The 15,268-nt window shown below is 48.0% G+C and overlaps 1 protein-coding gene across 1 annotated transcript in view; it reads right to left on the minus strand.

The window, feature by feature from the left end:
- Positions 1–1,197: 1,197 nt before the first annotated feature.
- XIRP1 (xin actin binding repeat containing 1) overlaps positions 1,198–15,268 on the minus strand; it is a 31,739-nt gene continuing 17,668 nt past the window's right edge. The window contains exons 5-7 of the mRNA XM_053947705.1: positions 12,683–12,837; positions 11,394–11,447; positions 1,198–9,814 (exon numbers count right to left, since the gene is read on the minus strand). Of these exons, the coding sequence (XP_053803680.1) occupies positions 2,141–9,814; positions 11,394–11,447; positions 12,683–12,837 (7,883 nt within the window). The 3' untranslated portion in view covers positions 1,198–2,140. The remainder of the gene's footprint in view (positions 9,815–11,393; positions 11,448–12,682; positions 12,838–15,268) is intronic.

Below are 15,268 nucleotides of genomic sequence, written 5' to 3' on the forward strand. Positions count from 1 at the left end.
GCAAACATTAACTGTGGCAGCTTACTTGGTTTTTTTTTAATGAAATTACTGTCTCATTCTCAGATAAACTGACGGACTGAGCAATGGGATGTCTGCCTGTAGATCAGTCAGAAGAGCTACAGTCAGACCCAGAGGTTGGCAGTCTAAGTCTGAGCCAGGCTGTAGGACACAGGTCCACAGCCTCACTTCGAGTCCTGTGGGCAGTTTTGGTCACCACGATACAAGAAGGACAAGGGAGGGCAACAAAGAAGGTGAAGGGCCTTGAAGAGAAGCAGTGGGAGGAGCAGCTGAGGACACTTGGTCTGTTCAGCCTGAGGAAGAGGAGACTGAAGGGAGACTTCATTGCAGTTACAACTTCATCGTGAGGAGGAGGGGCAGACACTGATCTCCCCTCTGTGTGACCAGTGACAGGAACTGAGGGGATGGCCTGAAATTGTGTCAGGGGAGATTTATGTCGGATGTCAGGAAAATGTTCTTTCCCCAGAGGGTGGTTGGGCACTGGAGCAGGCACCCAGTGAAGTGGTCACAGCACCAGCCTGAGCTCAAGAAGTGTTTGGACAATGCTCTCAGCCACACATGGTGGGATTTTTGGGGATTTCTTGTGCAAGGCCTGGAGCTGGACTCGATGATCCTTGAGGCTCCCCTCCAACTCAGAATATGCTGTGATTCTGTGAGAAACAGTCTGGTCCCTCCATGGGCTCCTCACATTCCCCCACACCGGGAGTGAACTCCTTGCACCCTCCCACCTCTGAGCTCAGTGTGAGGTGAGTTGAGGCACAGCAGTGAGGAAGGGCTGGTCATCAGCTGCTCCTCCTTGTAAGGCTTGTGGGGGTCCAACACCTCAGCTGCCTTCTCCCATGGGGGAAAGGGATGCACACAAGTGTCCAGACCTTTCCTGATGTACCCATCCTACCCAGAGTCCGGGACTGGGGGGGCGGTCTGTATCATCCTGGACTAATTTTTCAGATAAGAGTATGAACACTTTGCTGCAGGGCTGATGATCCACCCACAGTGTAAAGCAGATGTAGACCAAATCCCTCCAGTGACTCAGACTGCTCTCAATGTGTGATTCAACTGGTCCATTGAGACATGATTTCTAGGTATTTTCAGAGGAAACAAGCACTGAACAAAAGGAACTCAACCAGACCAAAGTATTTTTAAAGGTAAAATTTACCGTCAGAACGCAGCAACAGAAGTTAAAAAAAGCCACAAAAGATCTAAAATCTTGAGTTGAGAATGTACAAAACAAAGTCATAATAAGAAAAATTACTTTACAAAGTCTCAAAATGAATTTAAACAGTAAACATGTAGGAAAGCATGGAAAATCTAAACTAAGGGGTTTGTGTATACTGAATAATAAATTACAATTCTAGAAATAAAGAAAAGAAAGCAGTAACCATTCTGACTCAAGAATCTTTTATAGCATCTTTCTTTGGGGGAATGGCATTGATAGTAACTGTAGGTCTTAGCTTTACTATTTCCAGTATCATCAAACACTTTCCAGGAACTGAAAAACAAACTGATAAATAACTCCCCCAAGTCCAAGAGTGACAACAACTCAAGATTTTTTTTTCCTTTTCTTTTCTTACTGGCTAAGAGAAAACCTATCCAACCCACCCATCAATATGAGCTTGTGTGTATATATATATATATATATATCTATGTGTGTGTGTGTGTGTGTGTGTGTGTAGGATGCCCTTATTAGTAAAAGATGGTACCATAAAGGTGTTTGTTTGCCAATGACCAGATTGATTGGTTCTTTAATTGATCCTACCTATCCTTCCTTCTGCAGTAGGTCAGAGAAGCCTGATCCAACACCTCCAACCACCCCCACCAAACATTCTAGGGGAAGTACACTAAGGTGCCCATGGATGGATTTTTCCTTTGTGCTTCTAACAGTGCCAGGACTCTGGGTTGTGGTGCAGCACCAAGTTTGTTGGGTTGGCCAGGTGAGGGCTGTTCTCCAGTGTCAAGGCAGGCTGCACTTGTCCTGTCTGTGTGCAAACACCAGGACGATGACCCTGAGAAGTCCTTAGGGTGTAGGTAAATCCCTGTAAGTAATGTGGATAAAACAGGAGAAATATTTATCGTGGCCTTTCTCTTTTGTCTTATACAGTCCTCTCTTGTTCTCCAGAACCTCCTATTTCTTTGGCTTGGAGTTGCCAAAGGTGACAAAGACCACTCCTGGCTCCTGAAAACTCCCATTGGTGTGGAAGTCTTCACCTGGGCTCTTCAAGTACCTCCGAAACACAGGTGAGGCAGATACCTCATACTGGGGATGAGAAACCACATCGCGTGTGGAAGACGTTTGTGTCTCGGATTGCTTGGTGACTGTGGTGGACGAAGTGATGATTTTGTTTCCAAACTGGTCCATTTCCTCATACTGCTCCATGACAGTCCGGGTGGCTCCGTAGAGCTTGGACCCATCGGGCCCTGTCTGCAGCTCCAAGATGCTTTTCTGCCTCCGTGGATTTTGTGGGCTGGAGCGGTATTCTGAAAAGCTGCCTTTCATCCCACAGTGGCAGCTGTCTTTGGAGGTGTCCAGAGAACACTTCTCTTTGTCGCTGGTTGGATGGCTGGCATTGCCAAGCGTGTGCTGTTTCACGGAGCTCAGCCCAGGTTTTGTTTGGACAGGGTCTGATCTCTTCTCTAAGGGTTTTGTGTCGTGCCCAGCAGACCCTGCTGAGGGGTGGTTATAGGAGCTAAAGCTGTTCTGAGTAAAAGCCTCCCTCTTTCCTGGAGAGTCAAGACAGTCTGGTGAAGGGCCATCCTGGGGGGAATGTGTTGTCCTGGGTGATTCTGCTGGTTTCCTGGCAGCAGACTCAATGGAGATGTAGGAAGGTGAGGAGGGAGAGCTGACACGAGACTGAACGAGGCGGGGGACCTCTAGCTCTGTCTTGGCTGCCTCTGTCTTTTCTGCCACCTTTGCGCTTTCCACAGATGCTGTTTCCCCTGACTCCAGCATGACTTCCTCTTGCCTGGCTTTGCTTGAAACAATGCTGATCTTACGGATATTGCTACTGCTCACAGAGCTTTGGGCGCTCCCCAGAGACTCCTTGAACAGCCCTGAGAGCCCTGCAATGTCTGACTCAGACTTGAGATTAGAAACGGAATAAATAGCTTTCTTGATGGCCTCCTCGATGTCCTGGATGCGGGCAAGCGTCTGCTCCTTCAGGTGGAGAATCTCAGCACTTGCTCGCTCCAGGTCCTCAAAAACCAGGTCCACTGAGGAGACGCTGTCAGCGTCCTCCTTTGCCTCAGCCTTGTCCTGTTGCTTGGCCTTCTGGCGCACAACCCACTCGGGGACCTTCTCAAAGAAGCTCTTCAGAGCTTTCACATCCACTTTGCTTGTCTCCTCCTCAAACTCCCTCACTCGGGTCAAGATCTCTTGCAGCTGCTCCTGTCTCCTGAGGTTCTCAAAGATCTCCATAGCCTCCTTGACATTGCCTTTCATGATCTCCTCTTTGTGTACTGACAGCCTCTTCCGACGCTCATCTTCTGTTTCTCTCTTTTTTTTCTCTCTCATAACAACCGCTGGCTTCTCCTGGGCAGATATCTCTGCCTCCCTATCAGGACATTTCAGTTGCCTGCTGTTTCCCTGCTGGTGCTCCTCAAAGGAGTTCATTGACTGTTGATGGAAGGACATTGAATGAGACATTTGCCTCCTCTCATGCACCTGCTGCACGACTCTCTGACTATCCCACAATCCATAAGAATTAGATACACTTTCCATTTCCACCTTGGATGAGGCATTTTGTGCAGTGCCATCTCCTCTTTTTGGAGGGCTGTTGTGACCCACAGGGGAGGTGCTTGGCTCAGTTTGTCCTGGCACATCCTGTCTCTGTGATCTGCCAGGACAGGCTGGAGATGACAGTGAAGAGCACCCATTCTCCTCTCGGCACAGCTCTATCTGCCTTTGAGCCACCTCGCCTGGGCATCTCCTTGGAGCAGCTGCTTTATCACTCATCATTCCCTGCTTGACTTCAAAGCCAACCACTCCATTTTTCATTGGCTTTGAGGTCTTAGCACTGTCTGGTTCTACCTTTCCTTGTCCTCCTTTGCTGGCCTTGTACCTTTCTTCTGCTATTTGAAGAGGGGTTTTGGCAGTGTATTTTGGCAGCTTTCTCTCTGGGTTTATACCCTGAACTGTGACAGACTTCTTCACAGATGTCTCTAAATTGCAGCATTTTGCTTGAACCTCCTCATAGCCTGATTGTTCATGAACTTCCACGCAGCTTAATCCCAGCTCTGTGGGGGAAGGCCTTGGCTTGTTGATGTCCCTGAAGCCTGAAGGTTTTGGAGGCAGGGGTGGAGGGATGGGTTTTGTTGATCTGCTTGTGCTGTAATTTGCAGAGGCAGAATGTGCCTCGTGTAAGAGGTGTTCAGGTTTTGGAGGGGGAACAGGTTTTTTCCTGGGTGGGACAGTAGTTTCTGGTTTTGGAGGAGTCCTGGGCTTCTCTGCAGGACTCTGGTCACTGGGTTTACAGGACAGAGAAGGGAGAGGAGGAAGAGGGGTCTGGAGTAGTGCAGAACATCCTGGGGCTTCATCTTTGCTGGTTGGTAATGGAAGGGCACCTTCTCTTGCTGCTTTAGTTGAGGGTGGGCAATGCTCTGCTTTCATCACAGCAACTGAGGGAGGAGGAGGAAAGTCATTATCAGCCTGTGACCCTGAAGCCACTACAGCAGTCTCGTTACTAGCGAGTTGAGTCTCATTTTTCTTTTTACACACAGAATAGGACTGCCCTGCATTCCTGTATATCATAGCAGCTTTAAAATCCCCTCTGGAGACATTAACATTAGACTTTTCCAGCGACTGAAGTGTGGCTTTTAAATTACCTCGGACAACATCCTCCTTTTCTACCAGGCGCTGTTCTGTGGCGGCACTTTGCAGTGCTCTGATAGCTGTCTGCACATCCCCTCTGACACCAACATCTCTTTCTTCTTGCTCTGATTGCTCTTTGTAATCAGACTCAACACAAGGGTTTATATAGGTTTTCACGGGTGTGGCAGTATAAAGGCCATCCTTAATGCTAAAATCTCTACTGGGCACAACTTGGATTTCCTGGCTCAATAGTTGTCGTCCCTGTACTTCCTCAGAAGCACTGACCTTTTTGTGTGATGCTATGCTCTTCTGAGACACGCTTGTGTGGGTCTTGGATGCCTCCTGGACTCTAGTGGTGGTGGTCCTGGTGGCAGTGCTGCTGCTCTCCTGCTTGGTGGATGAGGAGTCCTGTTGGTGTACGGTTGATTGAAGGGTCGTGGTCCCCTGTGAGCTGACTGTCTGCTGCCTGCAGGCTGTGTGGACCTCCTCCCTGTTCCTCTGGAACTTGCTCTGAACATGGTGCTGAATGTTTTTTGCTTCTGCTGTTGCCAGCCTCAGGCTTTGCATTGCAGCCTGGAGATCAGTCCCCAGAGCCTTTTCTTCTGCCTGAGTCTGGCTGGCTTCCCCAGGCACCACACTCTGCTGTTTCCCATCCACTTCTGCCCTCTGAGCTGTCACTTGTGTTGGAAATGTGCCTTGTATCATAGATTTTGGTTCATTCAAATGGGCAGCGGTGGCTTCTCCTTTCTCTTCCTTCTTACTGGCATCAGCAACCCTTTGGATTGACTTTGTTGTCACCTTAAGCCCTCCAGACAGAACTTCTTCCTTTCCCATCGCTGTGGGCAGGGGCTTCCCAAGACATTGCACAGTGGTGCCTGCCACACCTGCTGCATGCACAGCCTCTCTCTCTAACATACCCTCTCTGCCCATGCTTTCACATACAAATCCCTTTTTCGCTCCCTCCACAGCCCCTGGCTCCCCTCCTGCAATTACTTTCTCCATTTGTTCTTTATTTGTCAAGACATGTATGTTAGCCCCCTGCACAACCCGTGGGTTGCTCTCATCTGCCCCCTCCTCCTCTGCTTGGGAAGAGATGAGGGATTGTATCTCTGACTCCTGCTGGAGATTCTTCAGATAGCTGAGGTCTCCCTTCTCAATGCAGCTCGCAAAAAGTTGGACGTTTCCCTTCTCATTGTCCTCACGCTTGATGGTGGCTGCTGCTTTCTGCTCCTGAGAAGAAGCCAACAAGTTCCCAATTGTTGACTTCACATCCCCCTTGACGACTTTCTGCTGGACAGAACGGAACAGGAGGGAGTAGAGAGTCATCTTCAGTGATCCTGACTTTGTCTCTTGTAGGACCATCCCCTTTTTGATGGAAGCATCTTGACTGAGGAGACCCTGTAAGGCCTTGGCTACATCTCCACTCAAGTCCTCTTTGCCTTTAACAGCTTCACTCTGGTCCAGCAGCTGCAATGGGCTTACTTTGATCTTGCCCTCCCTGTCCTCCTCCACCAGCATACTCTGTGCTTCCACATTGGTCCTGTGCAGGAGCTGCAGCATAATCCTTTGCAAGTGGCCTCCCACAATCTCCTCTTTCAGGATCTCTGGAGCTCCTGGGCTGCTGAGCTGGTACTTCACCATCTTCACACTCTCCATATCATTAGCTTCAATGAGGATCCCATCATGCTGGATAGCCTGGCAAGTGCAGAGGGTCTCTAAAGTCTCCTTCATGGTTCTTTCTTTCAGTTCTATTTCTATGTTACCTTCAGAAGCACTAAATTTATCGAGAGGCGTGCTCTCAAAGAGCCACGTTGTGCTTTTCACATCTGCACGAGGGATCTCTTCTTGGGCCCCAGCGCTGGTCGTCACCTCTGTGTCCTTAAGGGTGTCCATGGGCTGGGTTTCAAACAACCAGGTGCAGCGTTTTACATCCCCTTTCTGGCTGTCCTCTCTCTGCACTGTGCTCATGGATGAGCTTCTCTCTGCATCCCCGTACAGGGAGTCCACGGGATGGTTCTCAAAGAGCCAAGTGGATGTCCTCACGTCACCCCGCTGCACGTCACTGACACTGACCATCCTCACGTACTTCTTCTGGCCCACTTGCTGGGACTCAAAGAGCTGCTTGTTGGACTGAACGTCTCCCTTCTGCACATCATCCACTGTTCTGGGCACAGACAACTTTCCCTCTGAGAAGGAGTCAAGAGGCTCTGTCTCAAACCTCCACCGCGCAGTTTGCACATCCCCTTTCTTGATGTCCTCTTGGGTGACAGCCCTAATCACAAACACCTCTTCTTCCTTCTTGATCTGATCCAGGGGCTTAGTTTCAAACAACCACCGGGCACCTTTCATGTCACCTTTCATGATTTCTTCTTTCTGCACTGAAGTGACCTCATGGTATCCTCCCTCTTTATCCTGGATAGCGTATAAAGGTTGGCTTTCAAAGAGCATTGTGCAGGACTTGACATTAGCTTTGCTCATGGTGTCTTTCTGGATCTTCTGGAGTTCTGTCTCATCCACTTTGTCATGGATTTGGTCAAGGGAATAGGTCTCAAATACGAACCTTTTTCCTCCAATATCTCCCCCCTTGGCATCCTTTTCAGGAGGTATTTCCTGGATGCCCTCAGAGTTGTCCTTCAGGGTGTCCATGGGGTAGTTCTCAAAGAGCCACGTGAACTTGTGCACAGACCCAGCTTCAATTGTTCCAGCATCCTTCTGGGATTTTGGCTTGGTGGCTGTGTCCAAGGGCTTGGCTTCAAAGAACTCTTTCACTCTGGACACTTCTCCAGACTGGAACTCCACACGGCTGGAGTACCGCATGGTTTTTTTCCGGTCAGCTTCACTGACAGCGCTGCTGCCCAAGGGTTCAGTCTCAAACAGGTGCCGGACAGTTTTGACGTCCACTCCCTGTAATTCCTCCTGACTGTAGGCCTTACTGACTTGCAAATACTGCTCCTCCTGGCCTTTCAGGGAGTCCAGGGGCTGAGTCTCAAACATCCATGTGTAGGACTTCACATCGGCTTGGGGCATGCTGCCATCCTCCTCCTGCTTCTTCTCAGCCTTCTCGTACAGGGTGTGCATGGGCTGGGTCTCAAAGAGCCACCGGCAGGTCTTCACATCCCCCTTCTGGGAGATCTCCCGCTTCACTGAGGGATGCTTCTCCCCTTCTGTGGCTTGGAGATGAATGACATCCATGGGCTGAGTTTCAAAGAGCCACTTGGCTGTCCTGACATCACCAGCCACCACCTCTTGCTTCGTGATCCCCCGTATTATATCCACTTTCTTGATGCTTTCATCAAACTGGTCCAGGGGCCTGGTTTCAAACATCCACTTGTAGTTCTTGACGTCACCGCTGATGATCTGCTCTCTGCTTACAGAAGTGACTTCGTGGAAATTGCCAAAGCTATCCTTGATGGCATACAGGGGTGTTGTCTCAAACAGGATTTGGTTGGCTTTGACGTTGCCAGCTGGAATCTTCTCCTCCTCTTCTTTGGTGGCGGGCTCAGCATCAGCCTGCTTAATGCTGTCTAAGGGAAGAGTCTCAAACAGGGTCTTGAAAGACTTCACATCCCCTTTCACTACCTCTTCCATGCTGGTGGCTGGAATTTCTTCCTCAAATGCCTTGGAGATACTGCCAAGGGGACAGGTCTCAAAGACATGTTTTCTTTGCTTCACATCTCCCTTCTCCTCTGCTGAGAGCTCTACTTTCTTCAAACGTCCCACCTCAAAATTGTCTTTCAGGGTTTCCATTGGCTGCGTTTCGAAGAGCCAGAGTGTAGACTTCACATCACCTCCAATGACTTGTTCTTTGGCTACAACACTTTCTGAAGCTTCTCCTTTCAGGGAGTCAAGAGTCTGGGTCTCAAAGAGCAATCGTTGTTTAGTGACATCTGCTCCTGTGACAAAATCTGTTGAAGCCTTAAAGTCCTGTTCTTCAACTGTGATTTCTCTGATGGCATCCAGAGGCTGAGTTTCAAATATCCACCTTGCACCACTGACATCCGGCCTTCCAATTTCTTCCAGTGAAATCCCACGGATTATCTGCACTTTGGAAGTGTCCTTGTTGATGGTATCAAGGGGCTGGGTCTCAAAGAGCCAGCGAGCCGTCCTGACTGCATTGGTCTGAATTTCTTCACGGCAGACGGACTTGATTTCGTGGATAGTCCCACTTTTGTCTCTGATTGCACAGAGGGGCTCTGTTTGGAAGAGCCTGACAGTCTTCTTAACATCGCCTTTAAGCTCCTGGATTTCTGACTTGAGTTGTAGGATGCTCTTCTCCTCCACTGAGGAGCAGCGTCCTATGGCATCCAAGGACTGTGCTTCAAAGAGCTGTTTGGCCCCTTTCACGTCACCTCCCTGGACAGGCTCCTTGAGAACTGCCTCCTGCACCTCGGTTTCATCCGAATACAGTTTATTTAATGTGTCCAGTGGCTGGGTTTCAAAGAGCCACCGGGCAGTGCGAACATCCCCTCTGGCAAGGTCCGTTTCCGACACCTTGGCTGATGTTGACAGGTTGTATCCATTTATGGACTGGCTTTCAAACCTCAGGGAAGTGCTTTTCACATCCCCACTGGGAATGATCTCTTCTTCTGTCAGCTTCTTCGTTGCTTGATGGTCCCCAATGGAGTCAAGTGCCCAGTTCTCAAAAATCCAGCGCATGGACTGAACCTCTCCCGGGAGAACTTTATCCAGGTTCACGGAGGCCTGTGCATTGGGATCCTCGGTGTTAAGCATTTCTGCCAGGTCCTCAGTCACAGCTTCTTCCAGGTTCTTCCTGAGCTCGGGGTGCATGTGCCTGTAGAGCCTCTTCAGCTCGTTCACCTGGCGCTGCTGGTAGAACTTGGAGAAGGCTTGCTTTGGAGGAGGCACAGGGAGTGCATTGAGATCCTGGCCCCCTGGAGCGATGACCTGGACTGAGCCAACGGCTGGAGGGGGAGGCAAGTCATCTTCCATTTTCTGGATGGCAACTTTAGATGATTTCTGAGCCTCTGACATCTTTGGGGAAACAGTTTTAAACGTCAGCATCACCTCTCACCCCCCATCCCCATGGCTGTTAATGGAGTGAATGGCAAAGGGAAAAGCCAACAGGGGAAATCCATGCACCCAGTAAGCTGCATACCTTTGGTTCAGTAGCACACAGCACTCCAAAACATCACATCACTGCACACGCTCCAGGCTTGGTATTAGCCCTGGTTCCACAGCAAAGCGAGGTCTCTAATCCAGGTGAGGTGGTTAGTCTACAATTCCCAGGATTCAGTCCAGCTAGAGCACAACACAGGTGCCTGATGTGGGCTATGTGACCAAGAGAGAGTGACCACAAGAAGGATAAGGCTTAGGAAACTCAGTGAAAAGTTAACTTCTCCCTCCTGCTGGCCAGTGTCCAGAGATGTTGTGTCCCTGGCTGAGGACCTGCAGGGAACAAAAGATCTGGGTGCAGGAGAAAGCCAAGGAGCTATTTCTGAAGAGGTCTCAAGAAGAAAATGGGGAGAAGGAACCAAAATGTCAAACTGAGCTGGTGAGGTTGGCTGGTGAGGTAACATGATGAGTTTTTGGTAGCGCTACGGGGTGCCCACTCACTGCTCAGGAGGGAGGGCTTGGGGAAGGATGTTCATCTGATTAATGATTTCTTCTGTTGCACTCAGAAGTGTGCCCCATTTGCACAAGAGTAGGTGCACATTTACACAGTTGGTGACTTAATAAAGCCCTTCTGACTTGCAGACTTGTACAGGCTAACTGAGGTTTGCAAACTGCTGGAATCAGCAGGATGGATGATCTGTGCTGCCTGAGGAGGAAAAGCAAGGCTGAGGGATAACACCTATAGCTGGGGGTCAGGAGAGTTAGACTCAGTCAGAGTCTATAGTTTATACTCAGTCAGATTGAGCTCATCTCAAATTCACAGCAGTGTTGGTACAGAAGTGAACAGAGTGGGCTGTGGTTATCCAGTCTCCCTCTGAGCCTCCATTTCTGCAATTTTTCTCCTCAGTTTGTGCATCCTGGGCACCGAACACTGAACTGAATACCTGCAACCTGCACTGCCTGGGCATTTATCCACAAGGAAGGTAGCTGAAGCCTTTAATCATTGTCTAAAAGAGATTGCAATCCTGGTGGCTTTCCTTTCAGTAAACAGATCTGCTGACCCTTGGCATGCCTGTGCAGTTACGTCTGCAGAGTTATGCCCGGAATATTATTAGTTGTTGCTCAAAGCAATGGTGCACGGTGTTATTTCACTCTGTTACACACAGATTGTTCTGGCTAAAAATAAGTCTCAAACATTAGTAAAAGAAGCCCACACTCAGAACACCAAAATCAGCATATTTTGCAGTGAGTGAAAAATGCAAATCTTTCACATGAGCCAACGTAGTTGGAATGCACTTTTTAAAATAAGGGGTTTGTTTGTTTTTTATTTTTTTTTTAATCTGTGAAGAACTTCTGAATGTGGGGAAGGGCAGCCGAGCAGCTGATAGCTATATTCAGTATGTAAGTGCTCCTGTCTGCCTTGTGTGGGTATTTAGATCACACTCACAGGCCACAAATATTTGGTTAGATAACAGTGCTTATCTTAAACATTTCCTACCTTGCTTTCTTTCTGTCTGTGGGGAGAGTGAATGGAGTTGTCCTTCACAGTACTCTGGAAAAGATATGAGTAGAAATGCCATTAAACTACCCAGCAAGACGCATTATCTGCATATATATTTTTATATACTTATATGTACTAATGTGTGTATCAATTACAGAGAACTGAAAACCATGAAGGTGTGATTTTCTCCTTTGGTTCATTGGCAGTTCTGAGCAGCTGAGAAAGCAGACTTATTCCAGGTTAATCCGATATATGTTTCCTAATGTCTCAGTCAACAAGCAAAACCCCGAACATATTTTTTTTAAAGTCAGGGGAAAAACAAAACTAGCACTGATTTCTCCAAAGTTTCATTTAGCCTATATTTTTTCTTATACTTAAATATTTTAAAAAATGTATCTGATCTACATTTGTAATTGCATTATGAATTGTGTAATTTATTGCTTTGAAATTTAAAAAAAAATTTCTTGGCTCTCTAATCAGCTGTAATTTTCCAAATTACAATTGCAGTGTCCACTTATTTATTTTCAACTGAGGCTGCTTCATCTGGACCTCTCCCTGATAAACACTCGAAAGACTGCATCTCTGAACAGGGGCCCCATAAAAGGTTCAGAGAGTGGGGAAATCTGAACATGCCTGCAGGAAGGGTCCAGATATGAAATCCCATCCCATGTCACTCCTGGATCACCAGTGGAACTGGGAAAATGAGGAAAAAATATGCCTCATAACCCTTAAAACCTGTGTTATCCTATGACCCAATGATCAGCCTGGAGTGGGGGATTAAATCCCTGGATCCCAGACTAAGGGATATTAGTAGGGAAGCCCAGGCAGGTTGCACTGCAAAGTTATGCTTGAATGTGGCATATATGGACATATATATATATATATATATATATGTGTGTGTGTGTGTGTGTGTGTGTGTGTCAGAATGGGGATAGCATGGAGACATATGTTACTCTGTACTGATAACCTCTTCCATGGATGTATGTGAATATAAATGTGTAAATAAAGAGGAAATCTTATTATGAGTAAATGTACAGGATAGTGGATGTGTGTGCTTGGTGTGTGTGTGTGCATGTGTGAATTTAATAAATATGTGATATACGCATGTGTTTGTACACATTTAGGCAGCAAGGGGGAAATGGTCACTTTTGGGAAACCAAACGTGGTGTTTCTTCAGATTTACAAAACCAGACACGTTTTCTCTGTCACCCTCTCACAGCCACTTGCGGACGGGACATTGCTGGGATGCCGCCGGCGGCTGGGGAGGGGGAGGACCCGGTCCTTACCGGCTGTGCGGGGCTGGCGCCGGCAGCAGCAGCTGTCTGCGAGAGATACAGAGCCGACAGCTCCTTCACCGAGGGCGCAGAGGACCTCCCTCGTCCTTGCTGAAGTGTGTGGCTGGTGCTGCCTGATGGGTCTAAAAATGACCGTGCCCGATCATCTGAAACAGGGACAGAGGTGTGTGAGCCACAGGCAGGAGGGCAGGGCCAGCATCGCTTACCACAGGCTCTGCTGGGCTTCTGGCACTGCACACCGAGGCCTCCCACAACCCCCTCCCTGGTCCCCCAAAACTTAACATCACACCCTTCTGGCTCAGGGAAAAAACATGGACATTCCCATCTCCTTCGTGGCTGAGGTGGATCGTTGAGCCTGGATGAGAGTGGCACTTTGGCAGTGACCTGATGGCCCCATTCCTGCTCCCCTGGGCAAGGCCATCATCAAGCAGGAGCGAGTCAGAGGACATGGAGGAGCTGCACATATCCAACTTGAGCCAATTTCTACTTTTTTTGCTTCATGGCTACACCACTCTCCTGTGGGTGTGCCTCACAAGCAGTTACATCCACTTATCTTTGCCTCTCCCCTGGGCGCTCATTTCAGGAGAGATGAAGAGGGTGAGATCTGCCACAGTATGTACCAGGGAGCCCTCGGTAGAGCCTCAAACCCTGCTCTGAATTTAGATATTTTGAGCTACACCAGCTTTCATGGGGTCCCCCCCACTGGAGCTTCAGTTTCCAAAGAAAGAAGCAACTCCAAAATGTAGCCAATAACTTTCTTTTTGCATTAATCTGCCAGATGTGAGGATGGTTATCACCACCTCCCATCACAGACATACATAATATGTAGAGCTTTACACCTACAGGGTGCATCTCAGCCCTCCAGGTTAGTCAGGGCTGTAATTTCTCTGTTCCCACTGTAAAAACACGAGAAGGTTCTCCCGTTCTCTGCAGGGCTTGCACTGCTGCATTCAGATTTAGTGAGGTATTTGCAATGCTTTTGGTTTGAACAATGGGCTCTCTCTCCACAAATCCAGCTATTGCACAGGCAGGAAAGGGCTGATGTATTTTTTAATATGTGCCCACTAGAAGCACTGCAGCCATTCCAGCATTCTTTGCCCTAAAGCCTCAGCCCTCAAATCATGAGAATTAGAAAACAACAAACCTAATGATTCTTCTTTGTGTTCTGAATTTTAAATTCAGATTTTGAAGTTTTTCTCTAAAATACTGAAAGAAACTCTGGTTTTATTTTAATTTGATGGGAAACAACTAAAAATGTGCTTCAAATGAAATACCAGTTTCTATAGGCACAAACATGCACCAGAAAGCCGTGATGATAAGAGCAGAGGGACCTCAGTGAGTTGTCAGACCCTGCCAGCTGTGCTGCTGGAAGGTGCCAAACCTCAAGATTTCTGTTGCCCTTTATTCCAGCTGCTCCTGCAGGTGTGCAGGCATTTTGATGCAGAACCAAAGCTGGATACATGGGGAAGCAGTGGGATGCAATAAAGATTTAGCTGCCCAGTTCTGCTGGAGGTCACTAGGACACAAGAGAAGGAAACAGAAGGTATTTCCTTAATGCCTTTTTCCCCTCTAAATCTTCATCTAAATCACCTCTCTCCCTGATTTCTGCTGTCCACAGCTTAAACACTGAGTCAAAGGGAATTAATTATCTGTCTACAGCCACTGCAGAGAGTGGCAAGGATGGGGCAGACCTGGTGCATCCTGAGATAGGCTGTGAGTTTGCAACCACCCTCTGCTTGCATCATTTTCCCCCAGTCTGCTCAAAACACCCCAAACTTTGACTAGATCCTGTATTTTTGACATGAGCAGCATCCAGGAAATCATAGAATGATTTGTGTTGGAAGGAAGTTTGGAGAACACATCGTTCCAAACACCCTGCCATGGGCAGGGATGCCATTTACTAAATCAGGTTGTTCTGAGCCTTGTCCAAGTGCTGTTGAACACTTCCAGGAATGGACATCCATAACTTCTTTGGGCAACCCATTCTCACTACCCTCACAGTAAAGATTTTTTTTCCTGATATCTAATCTCAATCTCTCCTCTTTTCATTTAAAACTGTTCCCCTTTGTCCTAGGGACATCAGGAGGGTCCTTGCAGCGTGTGCTGGACTAACTTCAGAAACCTTTGGGGAATCTGAGAAAATTCCTTTTTGAGGAATTTGAAAAATCTTGTCTGGGAATGTCTTTCTTTCATCCTACATTGCTGAATTACCTACTGGAGAGGCAAAAAGGAGTCCAATCACTCTGGCAAACAGCAAGTTTCTTCTTTGCATGGTAACGAGATTTGGCTAAGTCCTGCAGTAAGAGCAATGGGGAGAACTGGGCACAGTGAACCTTCAAGGTAGAAAGGAAACCAAGCACACATTTTCAGCCTTTCTGGCTGGGAAAATGAACACAAACCTTTGGCTGTCTGGAAAACCATATCTAGGAGGTGGGAGCACCTCATGGCATGGCAGGGACCCTGTCTAGGCTGACACAAGTCTTCCTGTGCTTGACCATTTTGGTGAGAAGTGCTTAGCAAAAGCATCCCTGTGTCCACGAGCTGGGCTGGTGGTGTTTGATGGTCTCCTCCCACCCC

Source organism: Vidua chalybeata, chromosome 1 (assembly GCF_026979565.1).
Source record: "Vidua chalybeata isolate OUT-0048 chromosome 1, bVidCha1 merged haplotype, whole genome shotgun sequence".
NCBI lineage: Eukaryota > Metazoa > Chordata > Aves > Passeriformes > Viduidae > Vidua > Vidua chalybeata.